This window comes from Macrobrachium rosenbergii, chromosome 22 (genome assembly GCF_040412425.1).
Source record: "Macrobrachium rosenbergii isolate ZJJX-2024 chromosome 22, ASM4041242v1, whole genome shotgun sequence".
Classification (NCBI taxonomy): Eukaryota; Metazoa; Arthropoda; class Malacostraca; order Decapoda; family Palaemonidae; genus Macrobrachium; species Macrobrachium rosenbergii.
This window is the reverse complement of record NC_089762.1, coordinates 28,866,627-28,881,029: the sequence shown is the minus strand read 5'-3', so window position 1 is coordinate 28,881,029 and position 14,403 is coordinate 28,866,627. Positions and strand designations below refer to the sequence as shown.

The 14,403-nt window shown below is 35.1% G+C and overlaps 1 protein-coding gene across 2 annotated transcripts in view; it reads left to right on the top strand.

Annotated features, from left to right (window-relative positions):
- Positions 1-14,403, top strand: part of LOC136850693 (extended synaptotagmin-2-like) — a 56,400-nt gene that overhangs the window by 13,534 nt on the left and 28,463 nt on the right. For both annotated transcript variants that reach the window (XM_067124506.1, XM_067124505.1), the window contains exons 3-4: positions 10,204-10,391; positions 13,951-14,020. In XM_067124506.1, coding sequence (XP_066980607.1) covers positions 10,204-10,391; positions 13,951-14,020 — 258 coding nt within the window. The remainder of the gene's footprint in view (positions 1-10,203; positions 10,392-13,950; positions 14,021-14,403) is intronic.

The following is a 14,403-nucleotide window of genomic DNA, read 5'->3' as shown; positions in this document are numbered from 1 at the left end:
AATTATAGATAAAAGTGTGAAGCTTGCTCTTACGACATAAGCTACTGAGGTGTATATTACTTATTCAAAATGCACCTTAAGTGTTTCTTTTTTTTTTTAATTTCACAGACGAAAAATGAAGTAATACCTTCGATCAGCATAAGTATGTTTAGTGGCAATTTCCTCTTACGTTGACTTACTAAAGCTTTTTTTTTTTTTTTGTAGTTATCTGGACCTCGTTCCTTTTCCGATTATTACTTTCATCAAGGAACTCACGTTTTCGATTCTTTCCCCCCCCCCTTCAAACTGACAAAAGACTTGATGTATAGCCCTTTCAATATACTTTCAATATAATTATAACATTTGGAGCTCACTTCACCCCAATATAGACTTATATTATTTCTAGTTTAGTTTTGTTAACTCGGTTCAGTTATCTGATTGTGCCTTTTTTCCTGGGTACGCATATTCCATCTTTGCATTATAACTCGTGCTGATATTGCAGTTCAAGATTTATAATGTCCTTATACCCTTCCACTTGACGCAAATCCTCCTCAGACTGTTATCCCCATCAAGTTAATTTGAAGCAACAACTTTTTTCTTTAATCCTGTAATGCATATTTCAATTAAGTCGACTTTCAATGCCGGCGAAGCATAAAAGATTAGAAATTTTGAACAAACTCGTGCCAAACATTTTGTTTCGGCAAACTCTAGATACTTATAAACTGATTATAGTGTAGTTTATACTGCATGTGTACAGTATTTACAAATTTTACAGAAAGTTAGGGCCTATTCTGCTTTAACGGATCATAGACCTACTGTGTACTGGACTATATACCACTAGACTATGCAAGATGCTGTGTATGCAACGTAGTTACTTTCTACCTTTGTAAACTCGTGTTGCATATAACTTGAATAATTGCTTTACATGTCGCTGGGATTATATGTCCCAAGGAACGACTAGTGTGGCGCCGAAGCGAAGTGCGGCCAGCAGCCTCTCATACAGTGATATTGGTTGTCTCATACAAGTGTGTTTTTTTTCTATAAGAGGGGAGCCCATATATAATAATTCCATATCGGTCTGCTCGTCCATTCTCGGGTAATTAAACCAGTCACCAAGGTAAAGTTTCAATTCATTAAGTAAATAAACGTAAGATAATTCGTTTCTCTTCTCTAACCACCATATATATATATATATATATATATATATATATATATATATATATATATATATATATATATATATATATATATATATATTATATATCTATCTATCTATCTATCTATCTATCTATCTATCTATCTATCTATATATATATATATATATATATATATATATATATATATATATATATATATATATTATGAGGCGTTACTCCTTGTCTGTTGATCTAGCGTGACATATTGAAATACCACAAACAATGTGTAAGCCAGAAAAAATAATAGTCGTATTATTTTGCATGATATATTATTACATAAAATCAGATTGTTTTAATTAATTACAATATAAAATGCCATCACAATGAATCCGAGTGCAAAACAATTTTTGCATAATCCAGTATAGTATATTACCATTATCAAGGAATTATCATTTGTGTAGTTCCTGTAAATATTTAACCCACACCAAATCCATGGGTGTTATTGCTGCAGAGTAATAATATGCAAATTGGACAGTATATTTACCTGTTGATATGACTATACATTGAATTGAAACGGCGCTGAAATAACATTCAAATCATGCCGATTGCCTTGGAATGTCAGTCTACTTGGTAGTTTTTCTTGTTGCTGTTTATCTGTTGTTTTTGTTATTGTTATTAGTAAGGAAGCCTTTGCGAACATTGTCTTTTAAGACTTACTTCAAGCTTAAATACTCCATTAAGTAAGTGAGAGACCTTTTGCCATTGGATCTCTAAAGGGAGGTCGAACGGGAGACAGGGATATTATAGTTTATATTCATGCGGTTGTCCCTGGTGCGTGCGTGCGTGCGCGGCACCCTCCCGCCCGCCCACCGGCCCTCCCGCCCCGTACGTCCGCCTGTCATTTGTCTCTGTGAGGCTTACCTTTCCTTGCAACACCTGTAACCTTGGCTATAACTTATGCGCTACAAGCGATAGAGATATACATATTACATGCATGATTTAAATGCTACCAAATCTAGTGATTTTGACCATGTCCTTCATGTCTAGAATAGCCATCATGGGGATTCAAGTTTCACGAACACACCTAGTCGGGAGAGAATTGCAGGAGCTATTTATTTTTGCTAGAAGCATGATGGTATCTTTCACATTTCGTCAGTCGCAAGGCTTAAGGGTTGCCAGATCTGGATTGTTAAAAGTAGCGAGAAGCTGCCTTAAATGTAGCGAATTTAATAAAAGTAGCCCAATTTCTTTTCACTGGTTGGTTTGCATTAAGAAAAACATATTACAATACCTATGGGACATAACATTATTTCAATAGCTTATTGCCATTACGGCTGCAGAAATTTGATAAAAATGTAATAGCAGAATTACTCACCAATATTTAAAATATTAGTTAATAAATTGCAGGCTATATAAAGCAGAGTAGTACATCCCTACACTCCACCTCTTCATAATTGCAGATTATCAAAAATGTCATTTTCTTCATCAGCATCTACTGCAGCATCAGTTTTGTATATAGAAGAATCATATGTCAACATAGAATTCGGGGGCTCGAATGAAAAGCAACAAATCCTGTTTTCTTCAAGATAACATGTTTTGATTCTCAAAATTGATGTCAAAAGTTCTAATCCTATTCCGTTTCTCAATTTAGACTAAGTCACAGATGTTACGCTCAGAAATACCCTTTCAACCAGGGCATTGCTTACTGGCAAACTATATACTTTTAATGCAAACTCAGCAATATCAACTAGTAACCCAATTCATTTTAATTAAAAGTAGCCCAAAAAGTCGCAAGTAAAAATTTAGTAGCACAGGGCCTTCAAAAGTAGCCCAGTTCGCTACTTGTAGCCCAATCTGGCAACCGGCCCTGGACTTCAGTTGACGGTTAGCAACGACGGCGGTAGATGTCCCGCGATGTATTACCTTCGTAAGTAGGTTCTGTATTTGTAAATACAACTTATTGCAGCAAGCAGTCGGTTGACAGTGTAGGGTAGCTTCGAAACATGTGTATGTTGAATCATGACCTTGCAAGCAGCGATGTTCAGATGTGCTACTGTAACATGTATGTATTGCCATGTCACCAACTCTGACGACGCCATTACTACCCACTAGGTCTAGCAGGACTTTAAGCAGCCAAAAATTATATGAACTTTTGGAGAAACCAAAGTCACATTAATAAGGAATCTTGTCACTGAAGAGCAAATTATTCCAGAAAACTCTGAATTTCATGCGTTTAATGCAGTGGGCTTCTGCACAAGAAGTATGGTTGGTTTGGTTAGACCGCAAAATTTGCAAATACCCGTGGCTTTGTTGAACTCTTATAATAGGGTAAGCCGTAATCATAGCAAGACAAAATATTCTGGTTTGCTAATTTACGTGATTTTGACAGTACTGTATTCTGTAGACCCAGTATTAGTGTCCTGCTTCCTAATGATTTAACCGTCAGTGTAATATAATTTTCCCCCTTCCATACGGCAGCATTTAAATTCTTTGGATAATTTTACATCAGTTATTGAATCAGTTTTTTTTTTCTCATTAAGTGTGTGTGCATGTGGGTTTGAACGCGCTCGATTCTTGAATGCTCATAGACCTTAAAGATCAGTGAATTAAACAACGGTAAATGTTAATAAGTGCTCCGGCCCATTTTTAGTATAAATGTGTTTATACATTGAAAGAAGATACAAGTATGTTCTAACGAAGGAAATTAATGGCGGTAAGTCCTATCGGTCTAGAAAACATAACTTGAATATTTGTACCTACATGAAAAAACGAAGTCCTTCATGTCGTTGTTTCTGTCGTATCACCTATTTTACTGAGCTCCTGTTCGTTCGTTTGTGTGCTGCGCAGTCTCAAATTGTCATGGGGAAACCACACCTTCCGAATGACATCACGAAAAAAACTCCATCCAAAAAGTGACATCATTAGACAATATCCAATCGTTAATAAGCACGTTTCAATTTTCTCTGAAACAAAAGAAAGCACAGTTTTTTCAGCCAATGACAAATATTTTATGTTACCAAGTCGTTCATTTTTTCGGCAAATACACCTATTTTCTCCAATTAAGCGTTACTTGCACTAGCGCCATTAGTGAATTAGCGGGACCGTCTACAAGTTCCGATTTTGTTCCCCAGGAAAGTTTCCCTACAGTGTGTGAAAATTGTTAGTGAATTATAGAGATTTCACAAACTATTATGATGGGCATATGGAAAGGCTCGTAGCGTTTGCCCAAAATCACGGTTTAATCAAGATTGAACACATTTGCCTGGACATGTAAGGAAAAGTGCCGTCTTGACTTGGACAAAAAAGCCTTTCTGTGCGATAAAACCTAATGGCCTCTCAAATTTTTCGGAATTGTCATGAAGTGTGCAGGAAAGGTAGTGCCCTTAAGGAGGGGTCGCAGAAGGGGCGAAGCCCCCCCCCCGCTAAGCCTAGGTAGGGGCAGGCGCCCTAGGTTAGGTTAGGTGGTTGTTTGGTTAGGTAGTGTCCTGGAAATTACTTTTCTCCTGCTTCCCCCCCCCACCCAAAAACCCCGGTTCCCACTGGGGTCCCCCAAGATTGTTAGATGGGAAAAAGGGTGTAATTGCTTGATGCCACCAGTATTAATGATGAGTTTCAGCATAATCAGTAAAAAATACATCGGAAAAATATATATTTTTCTGCAAACAAGAGATGGAGCTCTCCTTTAGATTTACCTTAAACAACAGTGAATGTAAAATTTCCATCCAAGAGGTGTATATAATACAGTCTTCATGTTCTCTTGGCTTTAGTAGGTTCGCAGGTAATTGTATAATCAGTGTTGAAAATAGATGCCCTTAAAGTGTTTGTCATTTATGAGTTCTTTTAGATAGTACAACTCAGAAGGCTATATTTCACTGTTAACGGTAGGTGGAATAGGTCTAACATACATAAGGTTAGGTGGAATAAGTCCAACATACATAAGTTGGGTAGTTTGCAGTTTACGTTGATGCCACGTGACGCCGATTGTCCCATCTGCCAAGGTAAGTAGTTCCACACGAAACGCCATGTTCTCTTATCTTTCTTGGGGGGTCCAGGGGGAAGGGCAAAGCCCCCCCAGCTAGGTAAGGGCATGCTGCACTAGGTTAGGTCAGCTTGGTTAGTTATGGTTTCGTCATTTTAGTACCGATTTCTCCGCGACTAGAAAACTGGCAGACGGCACCCGCATCAACGTAAACTGCAGGCGCTCCCATAAGTTTAGGTAGAATAGGTCCAACATACACAAGATTAGGTGGAATAGGTCTAACATACACATAAGTTTAGGTGGAATAGGTCTGACATACATAAGGTTAGGTGGAATAGGTCCAACATACATAAGTTTAGGTGGAATAGGTCCAACATACAAAAGGTTAGGTGGAATAGGTCAAACATACATAAAGTTAGGTGGAATAGGTCTGACATATATGAGGTTAGGTGGAATAGGTCTAGCATACATAAGGTGAGGTGAAATAGGTCTAACATACATAAGGTTAGGTGGAATAGGCCTAACATACAAAAGGTTAGGTGAAATAGGTCTAACACGCATAAGGTTAGGTGGAATAGGTCTAGCATACTTAAGGCTAGGTGGAATAGGTCTTATAAGGTTGTGGAATAGGTCTAGCCTAGGGTAGGTGGAATTAAGGGTAGGTGGAATAGGTCTAACATCCGTAAGGTTAGGTGGAATAGGTCTAGCTTACTTAAGGCTAGGTGTAATAGGTCTAACATATGTAAGGTTAGGTGGAATAGGTCTAGCATGCTTAAGGGTGGGTGGAATAGGTCTAACATCCGTAAGGTTAGGTGGAATAGGTCTAGCTTACTTAAGGCTAGGTGGAATAACTAACATACTAAGGTTAGGTGGAATAGGTCTAGCATACATGATATCCCTTTTTATGTGGCCCTTTTTAAAGGCATCAACTGGTTTAATTGATTTAGGCCTAACTTCATTCCATTCTTCATAAAACTTTTATAGGCTTAGCCTATGATTAGTAATATATTTTTAAGACCCCAGTGACTTGGGACTGATAAAAGCAGTCGTATAAATTGTAAACATTGGATAGCTAGTGTAATCTTTATTCCCATTAGTGTGAAAACAGCTTTATGTAATTATTTGTCATGTGTAGAACACAGTGTAGTTTTCTCAAGGTATTCCTTAAACATTAGGTTAACCAAAATATCATAGCTAAATACATATAAAATGTGAACAAGTAGCTGCTAGCCAAATGCAGTAAGTTAGGCAGGCTAGCCTAAAACACACACACACACACACACACACACACACACACACACACACACACACACACACACTGTACTTATTAAAAATAGGCGTTTAGGACTGCTGGGTGAACTGCATCAAAATAGTAGGCTACGATTTGGTCACTCATCATTTTGATTGGTAAATATAATTTAAGATTGTAACACATTGCGATGATATGGTATAGAAAATCACGAACCCTTTAAAATTGACAGAAGCCAAAGAAAGTTAAGCGTAATGCTGAACAATAAACGTGGAAGAACTCGCATTTTATTACTAATACGCAGCATCAGAGCTTTGGTCAATGATTCACACGCATCAGTGATTCAATCAAAGATAATCGTTTAATATGTAAGATCTGTGATAGGGCATTAATTTAAAATCAGTGATAAAAAAGAAAGCAAATTACTGTAATTTAGGACAAAAAAAAAAAAGTAATATGCATTTTACTGCCAACACGTAAACTGTGACCTTGTGTTTGTTGTCATGCTTGTTCCATTTTTGGTAGCTTAGGTTAGTGGCACGTGATTAGGTGGAGGAGCTGTTTTAGTGGTGTATATAATAGTGTGCGTTAAGGCTGTTGTATAAAGAGGAAAGAGAAGTGTGGGAAATATGAGTGAACATTAAATGGATTGGTATGAACATTGAGCTGCTGTTTGTGGTGTGGTAGCCGAGTTTCCTTTTGGCAGAGCTGTGTAAGGTAAGGTAACCTAACTTAGGTTAGACAGAGACCGAGGCCTTTGCATAGACGTTTCGTAAGGTTAGGTGTAGGGTGGGGTCGTTGTAACTTAAAAGGTTAGAGCTGCCCTGGTGTTTATAACCCTAAGTCTGAGGGAGCAGACAAGAATCCAACTGTTTTTCCTTGTACATTTTGATTAATCATTATACCACAGCTAGGCTAACAATTGTTCCCAATGAAAAGTTTCCTGTTAAAAACATTTGCCAGCAGAGTACATTTTAGCTTCAGTTACGGGCCAGATAGGAAGGAGTCATGTTTTATCTCTCTCTCTCTCTCTCTCTCTCTCTCTCTCTCTCATCGAGAATCAGTACCTAATTGCATAGTTGTTTATACAGAAATAAACACTGCAGAAAGGGTGTTAAAAATAAATGAATACTGGTATGTTACAGTATATTCTAGTTATTATAAAAAAAACCATATATAATAAAAAAAACTGCAATTCTTTAAAGGTGCCCTATTTAGCAGTTTTGTGTAGGCCATGCACTGCTAACGCAAGTGGTTCGGTGTTAATTGTGGATTATTACTTTTTTCTTTTGATCGATTTTTTTTATAACATACTCGATGAAAAGCACTTGCTTTCTACGTTCACAAGGTAGCAGAGCTTGCTAATTTAAACTAGTCACATTTGTATATACAAGTCGAAAAAGTGTTTCTTCACTGTTTATTTCCAACATAACTCGTGTAAGTGAATATTTTTTTACATTCAAGTAAGAGTATAATGTTTTGTACGTTAAATGATTAAAGTGGTAACTACTTTCATGAGTGAATTGTAGCATGAAGTTTTGATGTGTACCCTAGCCTAGCCTTTGAGCTTCAGCTTGGATATGCCACACCAAGCACACTTAAGATTTAGTGCCTCACGTATGATTCTGCCCACTAAAATCAAGCGAAAACTTTGTCTCAAAAAGAGCGTTAGTTCGATATATATATATATATATATATATATATATATATATATATATATATATATATATATATATATATATATATATATATATATGTGTGTGTGTGTGTGTGTGTGTGTGTGTGTGTGTGTGTGTATGTGTGTGTGTGTGTGTGTGTGTGTGTGTGTGTGTGTGTGTGTGTTATAATAGTGTATATTTTCGTTGGTGGATTGGATTGAAGGCAGTTGACGACAGCTAAACACATACCCTGCTCGCATTAGTATAAGCAGTGGACAATGGATTAATTGCTTTTTGGGTTTGATACAGAGAGTACAGGGACTGGCCAGGCATTTTCATGTCTCATAATTCCTTTTGGGTGTGAGCTCTATACTTACCACATTCGCTATGTTTATTTTTAATGTGTATTTAATTGCACATGTAAAGCAAAACTAGCGCCCGATCATGTTTTATAGGAAGTACAGTGAGACTGAAATATATTATGAGGCGTTACTCCTTGTCTGTTGATCTAGCATGACATATTGAAATAACACAAACAATGTATAAGCCAGAAAAAATAATAGTCGTATTTTGCATAATATATTACATAAAATCAAATTGTTTTAATTAATTACTGTATAAAATGCCATCACAATGAATCCGAGTGCAAAACAATTTTTGCATAATCCAGTATAGTATATTACCATTATCAAGGAATTATCATTTGTGTAGTTCCTGTAAATATTTAAACCACACCAAATCCATGGGTGTTATTGCTGCAGAATAATAATATGCAAATTGGACAGTACATTTACCTGTTGATATGACTATACATTGAATTGAAACGGCGCTGAAATAACATTCAAATCATGCCGATTGCCTTGGAATGTCAGTCTACTTGGTAGTTTTTCTTGTTGTTGTTTATCTGTTGTTTTTGTTATTGTTATTAGTAAGGAAGCCTTTGCGAACATTGTCTTTTAAGATTTACTTCAAGCTTAAATACTCCATTAAGTAAGTGAGAGACCTTTTGCCATTGGACCCCTAAAGGGAGGTCGAACAGGAGACGGATATTATAGTTTATATATTCATGCGGTCGTCCATGGTGCTTGCGTGCGTGCGCCCGCCCACCGGCCCTCCCGCCCCGTACGTCTGCCTGTCATTGTGCGTCTGTGAGGCTTACCTTTCCTTGCAGCACCTGTAACCTTGGCCATAACTTATGTGCTACAAGTGATAGAGATATACATATTACATGCATTATTCAGATGCTACCAAAGTTAGTGATTTTGACCATGTCCCTCATGTCTAGAATAGCCATCATGGGGATTCAAGTTTCACGAACACATCTAGTCGGGAGAGAATTGCAGGAGCTATTTATTTTTGCTAGAAGCATGTTGGTATCTTTACATTTCGTCAGTCGCAAGGCTCAGAGAGAAAGAGTTTGCCAGGAAGCGGATATGTAACATTTAATGCTATAGCTGGTTGTCAGAATGCGTGTCTAAATGCAGACCCCCTCCCCCCATTATCTTGCCTAGATCATTTTTGATTACCCATTCAGTCTTTTCTTCCGTTCTTTGCTTAGTCTCCTCTTTGCAGAACGTTATGTAATTATTGGCTTAACAACTATTGTTATTATTATTATTATTATTTTTATTATTATTGTTTTTATTTTTATTTTTATTATTATTACTGAGAAATTGACAATGTCGCGATTTAACTCTTTTATAATAAAATCCACAATTATTTAGATAAATTGTAATTTCTGTGAATGATAAAACCTTTATCTCTTACTAATAATACAGTTTTTATATTATTATTATTATAAATAAATTTACAATGTCGTGATTTAACTGTTTTATAATAAAAGCCACAATTATGTAAGTAAATTGCACTTTTTGTAAATAATAAAAACATGTTTTTATCTTTCACAAAAATACAATTATTATTATTATTATTATTATTATTATTATTATTATTATTATTATTATTATTATTATTGAGTGTTGTGATTAAACTGTTCATAATCAAAATCCACAATTACATGAATAAACTGTAACTTTTGCAAATGATAAAAAGAAAAACATTTTTATCTCTTACAAATAATACAATTTATTATATAGTTGTGGATTATTATTATTATTATTATTATTATTATTATTATTATTATTATTATTATTATTATTATTATTATTATTATTATTATACCACTGCTGATTTCAATTTCAGATTCTTGTCAGATTGTGGCCTCACATTGGCACCTACCTCGAGGACGAGATAGACCTCTTCATCGACAGTCTGAAGCCAAAAGTAGACTTGGAGATCAAAGATTTGAGCCCAGGGGAAATTGCTCCGCGGGTGTCGTCAGTCAAGGTCAGAGATGGAGAGGAACAGCTCTTCATTGATGTCAGCATCACGTAAGCATCAGTCTTTATATTTTTGTACTTTATTGATTGTTGTTTTTTTTTTTTTGTAGTTTTCAAAGATAGGCTACTGTGTGTATGTGTTTTTTTTTTTCTGAGGTGTTCAAGTAAGTATTGGTCACCAGTTAACCCTCCAGCAGTTAGCAAGTCAATATGGTCATGGGATTGCTAACACCATGCAGTTCTCCGCCAGTTGGCGAATCACCACAGTCAGATAACCACAAGGTGCATGGTTAGCTGCTTCGGTTAACCGAGCTGTATTGGATTTTTTTTCTTAAGGAAATGGACGCCCATCTCTCTCTCTCTCTCTCTCTCTCTCTCTCTCTCTCTCTCTCTCTCTCTCTCTCTCTCTCTCTCTCTCTCGTAATTGGCTCCAGAGACTTATCCTTGGGATTTTTAGTTAACAGAATAGCTTGGCCGAATCTTTCCTAGATAGTTCGGGGGTCGCCATCTAGGACTAGGATTTCTTTTAAGGTCATTATCTTTATATTTACAGTCTTTTTCTTATGTTTTTACGGTCATCCCCAACGGGCTTGTACTAAACACGCCGCAAAGGTGGATGCATACCGGGTTAAAACCCTTGGGGGTCACAATCTAGGAAAGATCCGCTTGAGCTTGCTGGCTGCCTACCTATCTCAGCCCCAGCTGCGACCACTATGGTCGAACGTCTACCAGATTGTCACTTAGGTTAACAGAATGCACATAGGTTTTAACAGATTGTACTAATATCAATCCGTCCGCTCTGAAAATTTAAACCTAGCTGTTCTTGGTAGTGAGACAGTCACCTTAAGCATTAGATCACGAGACCTATATATCCTGCTTCTTATAAAGCATGTATTGTATATATATATATATATATATATATATATATATATATATATATATATATATATATATATATTATATATATATATATAAAATATATATATATATTTATATATATATATATATATATATATATATATATATATATATATATATACACACACACTATATATGTATATATATTTATTATATATATATATATATATATATATATATATATATATATATATATTGTCACTAAGTGATCAAGCACCTGGTTATTACACAAATAATAATAATACCAAAAAGTTACCTCACATCGACCAGATACTTGAAACCTCATTACAAAGAGTTTGAATGAATCACTAAAGGTACAATGATCCCATAAAACTTACTTATCACTTGAGAAAATCAATGTAACTTTATCAAGTTATGGGTGAGGCATCAGTTAATAAGTTATATCTAGACTAGTGGAAAAGGATATCACTTCAACAAACACTGGAGCTGTCTCTCTGGTTCTATTTTACCTAGATAAGTCTCAGGTGAACAAACAGATACATCACTTACCTTGTACACATTCATTAATGTCTCTAATTACTGGTGGTCAAAATGAAACACTGTGTTTTAAAAAACTTTAAACAAACAGGTTTATTTCTAAGTTCAAAAGTTATATGCAGAGTTCACAATCTCAAAAGATTTACTATTAATTGACAACAGTGTAAGATTTAAGTATTTCTTAATCAAGTTTAATTCACAAAACTAATTTATTAAGAAAGCAATTTGGTTAGGTAAGATTCAAACCATTAACTATCACTCAAGTGCTAAGCACATACCTGATTAATTAACACAAACATTCACCAAAATATTACTGACTGGAATCCACATAACCATTCTCTAAAATCCCAATAGCAGGTAGGCACTAACAAAATGGTAAGAAATCACCAGCACAAAACTTTGAAACTAATTATAAAATTATAGTAATATGATAGCACAGACATATAAGAATGCAATATGCAAAAATGGAAATATACCAACCACCAAAAATACAGGCTTAAAGATTATATCAATCTTTCAAAAGATTACTTCTCTTTTAAAAAAGAAAAAGTTGAACCCACATCTTTCTAAGACTTTCTCATAGACAACACTGCCAAGTCACAAAGACTTATTCAAATATATATAATTAGTAGCAAGACACATTAGAACTCACAATAAGAGATATGTTCATCTCTTATCAAAATAATAATTTCTTTCACCTAGAACATCACTTTAACTCTTAACATAACAAAACTCAGTAATCACCACATTACCTTTTGTAAAAATGTATCATCACACACTTTCCACAATGCTTGCACAAAACAATATTCCTGATCACCTTCTACAAAATCAACACACTCCTGGGGTGAGTTTTAACAGAACTTTTACAAACAGTAAACCATCAGTCCTTATATATATATGAATATTATTGAGAGATAGAGATATATAGAGAGAGAGAGAGAGAGAGAGATATATATTTCAGCAAGCTCTGTTCCTGACTGACTGACTCTGGATCAGCACTATATAACTCCAAAGTCCTCCCAGAATACATGATACATATATATACATACATTCATACATACATACAAGTATACACATATGTACAGAATATAGACATGGCTGAGAGATGAGAGACATTTCCTGGGAGACTCAAACCACCTGAACAAGCAAAGGGAGGGCCTTTTAAATTTCCAGCAAGCTTCTGTTCCTCATTCTGTTGACAGACTCTGAATCAGCACTGACACAGCTAATAACTCCAAAGTCCTCCCAGAACAAATGATACATAACTCACTGATAACTGTCAACTCATCACGATAATATAAAGGGCTCCTTCACTCTAAGCGTGAGTTACTGACACCTGTGTAAATAAGGACAGAATAAGATCTTCCCTCTCTCTCCACAACAGGGCTTGAGCTTTCGAGTTTATGCCTTATACAATTGATATATATATATCAAACAAATGGGAAACATTTCAAAGCATTGGATTATAGATAATTTATCTTTAAGAAAAGACATTTAAAAACCACCAATGAACAATCTGCAAAAATCAAAATTTTGACATATAAAGACTTGTAAAACTGGTTATATGATTATAGCATGTCATAAAATATCAACTCTATTACTGTTCCTCATTCTATTACCCAGTTTACAAAAAGAATAAGCACAGACACAGCTAATAAATATGGGTTATATATATACATAAAAATGTTATAATATTATAACTCTTATAAAATAATATATCAACTCATCACGATAATATATATAGGGCTCCTTATATCTAATATATATATATTACTGGACACCTGTGTAAATAAGGAAGGATGAGACCTGACAAACATCTCAGGTTCCACAACAGGGCCATGTCTAAGAAGAACAAGTTTATAACCCCATTATACAATTATGCATATCAATATATCAAACAAATGGGAAAAACATCACCAAAGCATTGAAAAGATTATAAAATTTTTAAAAATTTATCTACAAAAAATTAAAACAAGATTTTAAAATCACATCTTCACAATGAATGACTAAAATCTAGAAAGACAGGAGGAAAACATCAAAATTTTGATGTGAAAGAGACATATAAACTTGTTCTTGTAAAATGGTTATATATATTATAATATAATATATATATATATATATATATATATATATATATATATATATATATATATATATATATATATAAACCTTGATGAATAAAATCTACTTACAGATATGGCGGTGATTTCTCAGGATGCTTCCGATGGTTTACTGGCGTCGAATTTGAAGTGGACCACATTCAGGTAACCCATTTTTATCAGTAGACTTTGCCCCAGCAAATGTTGAGAGAGGAAAAAGATAATTACTTGCTTTAGTATCAGAATTCTGAGGCAAATAAGATTCTCGTTCAGTGTTATGGAAAATTTCGTCTAATATGATTTTATTCACTGATTATTCAAGGTTGAGGTATCATATACCATCTACCCCGTAGAGGGCTAGTGCCTTCGGCCCTAGCTGCAGCCAGTTTCATCCCTTTTACTGTACCTCCGTTGATATTCTTTTTCTTCCATCTTACTTTCCACCCTCTCTTAACAACTGTTCCATAGTGCAGCAGCGAGGTTCGCTCCTGTTACACCTTTAAAACCTTTGTGCTCTCAATTTCCCTTTCAACACTGAATGACCTCTT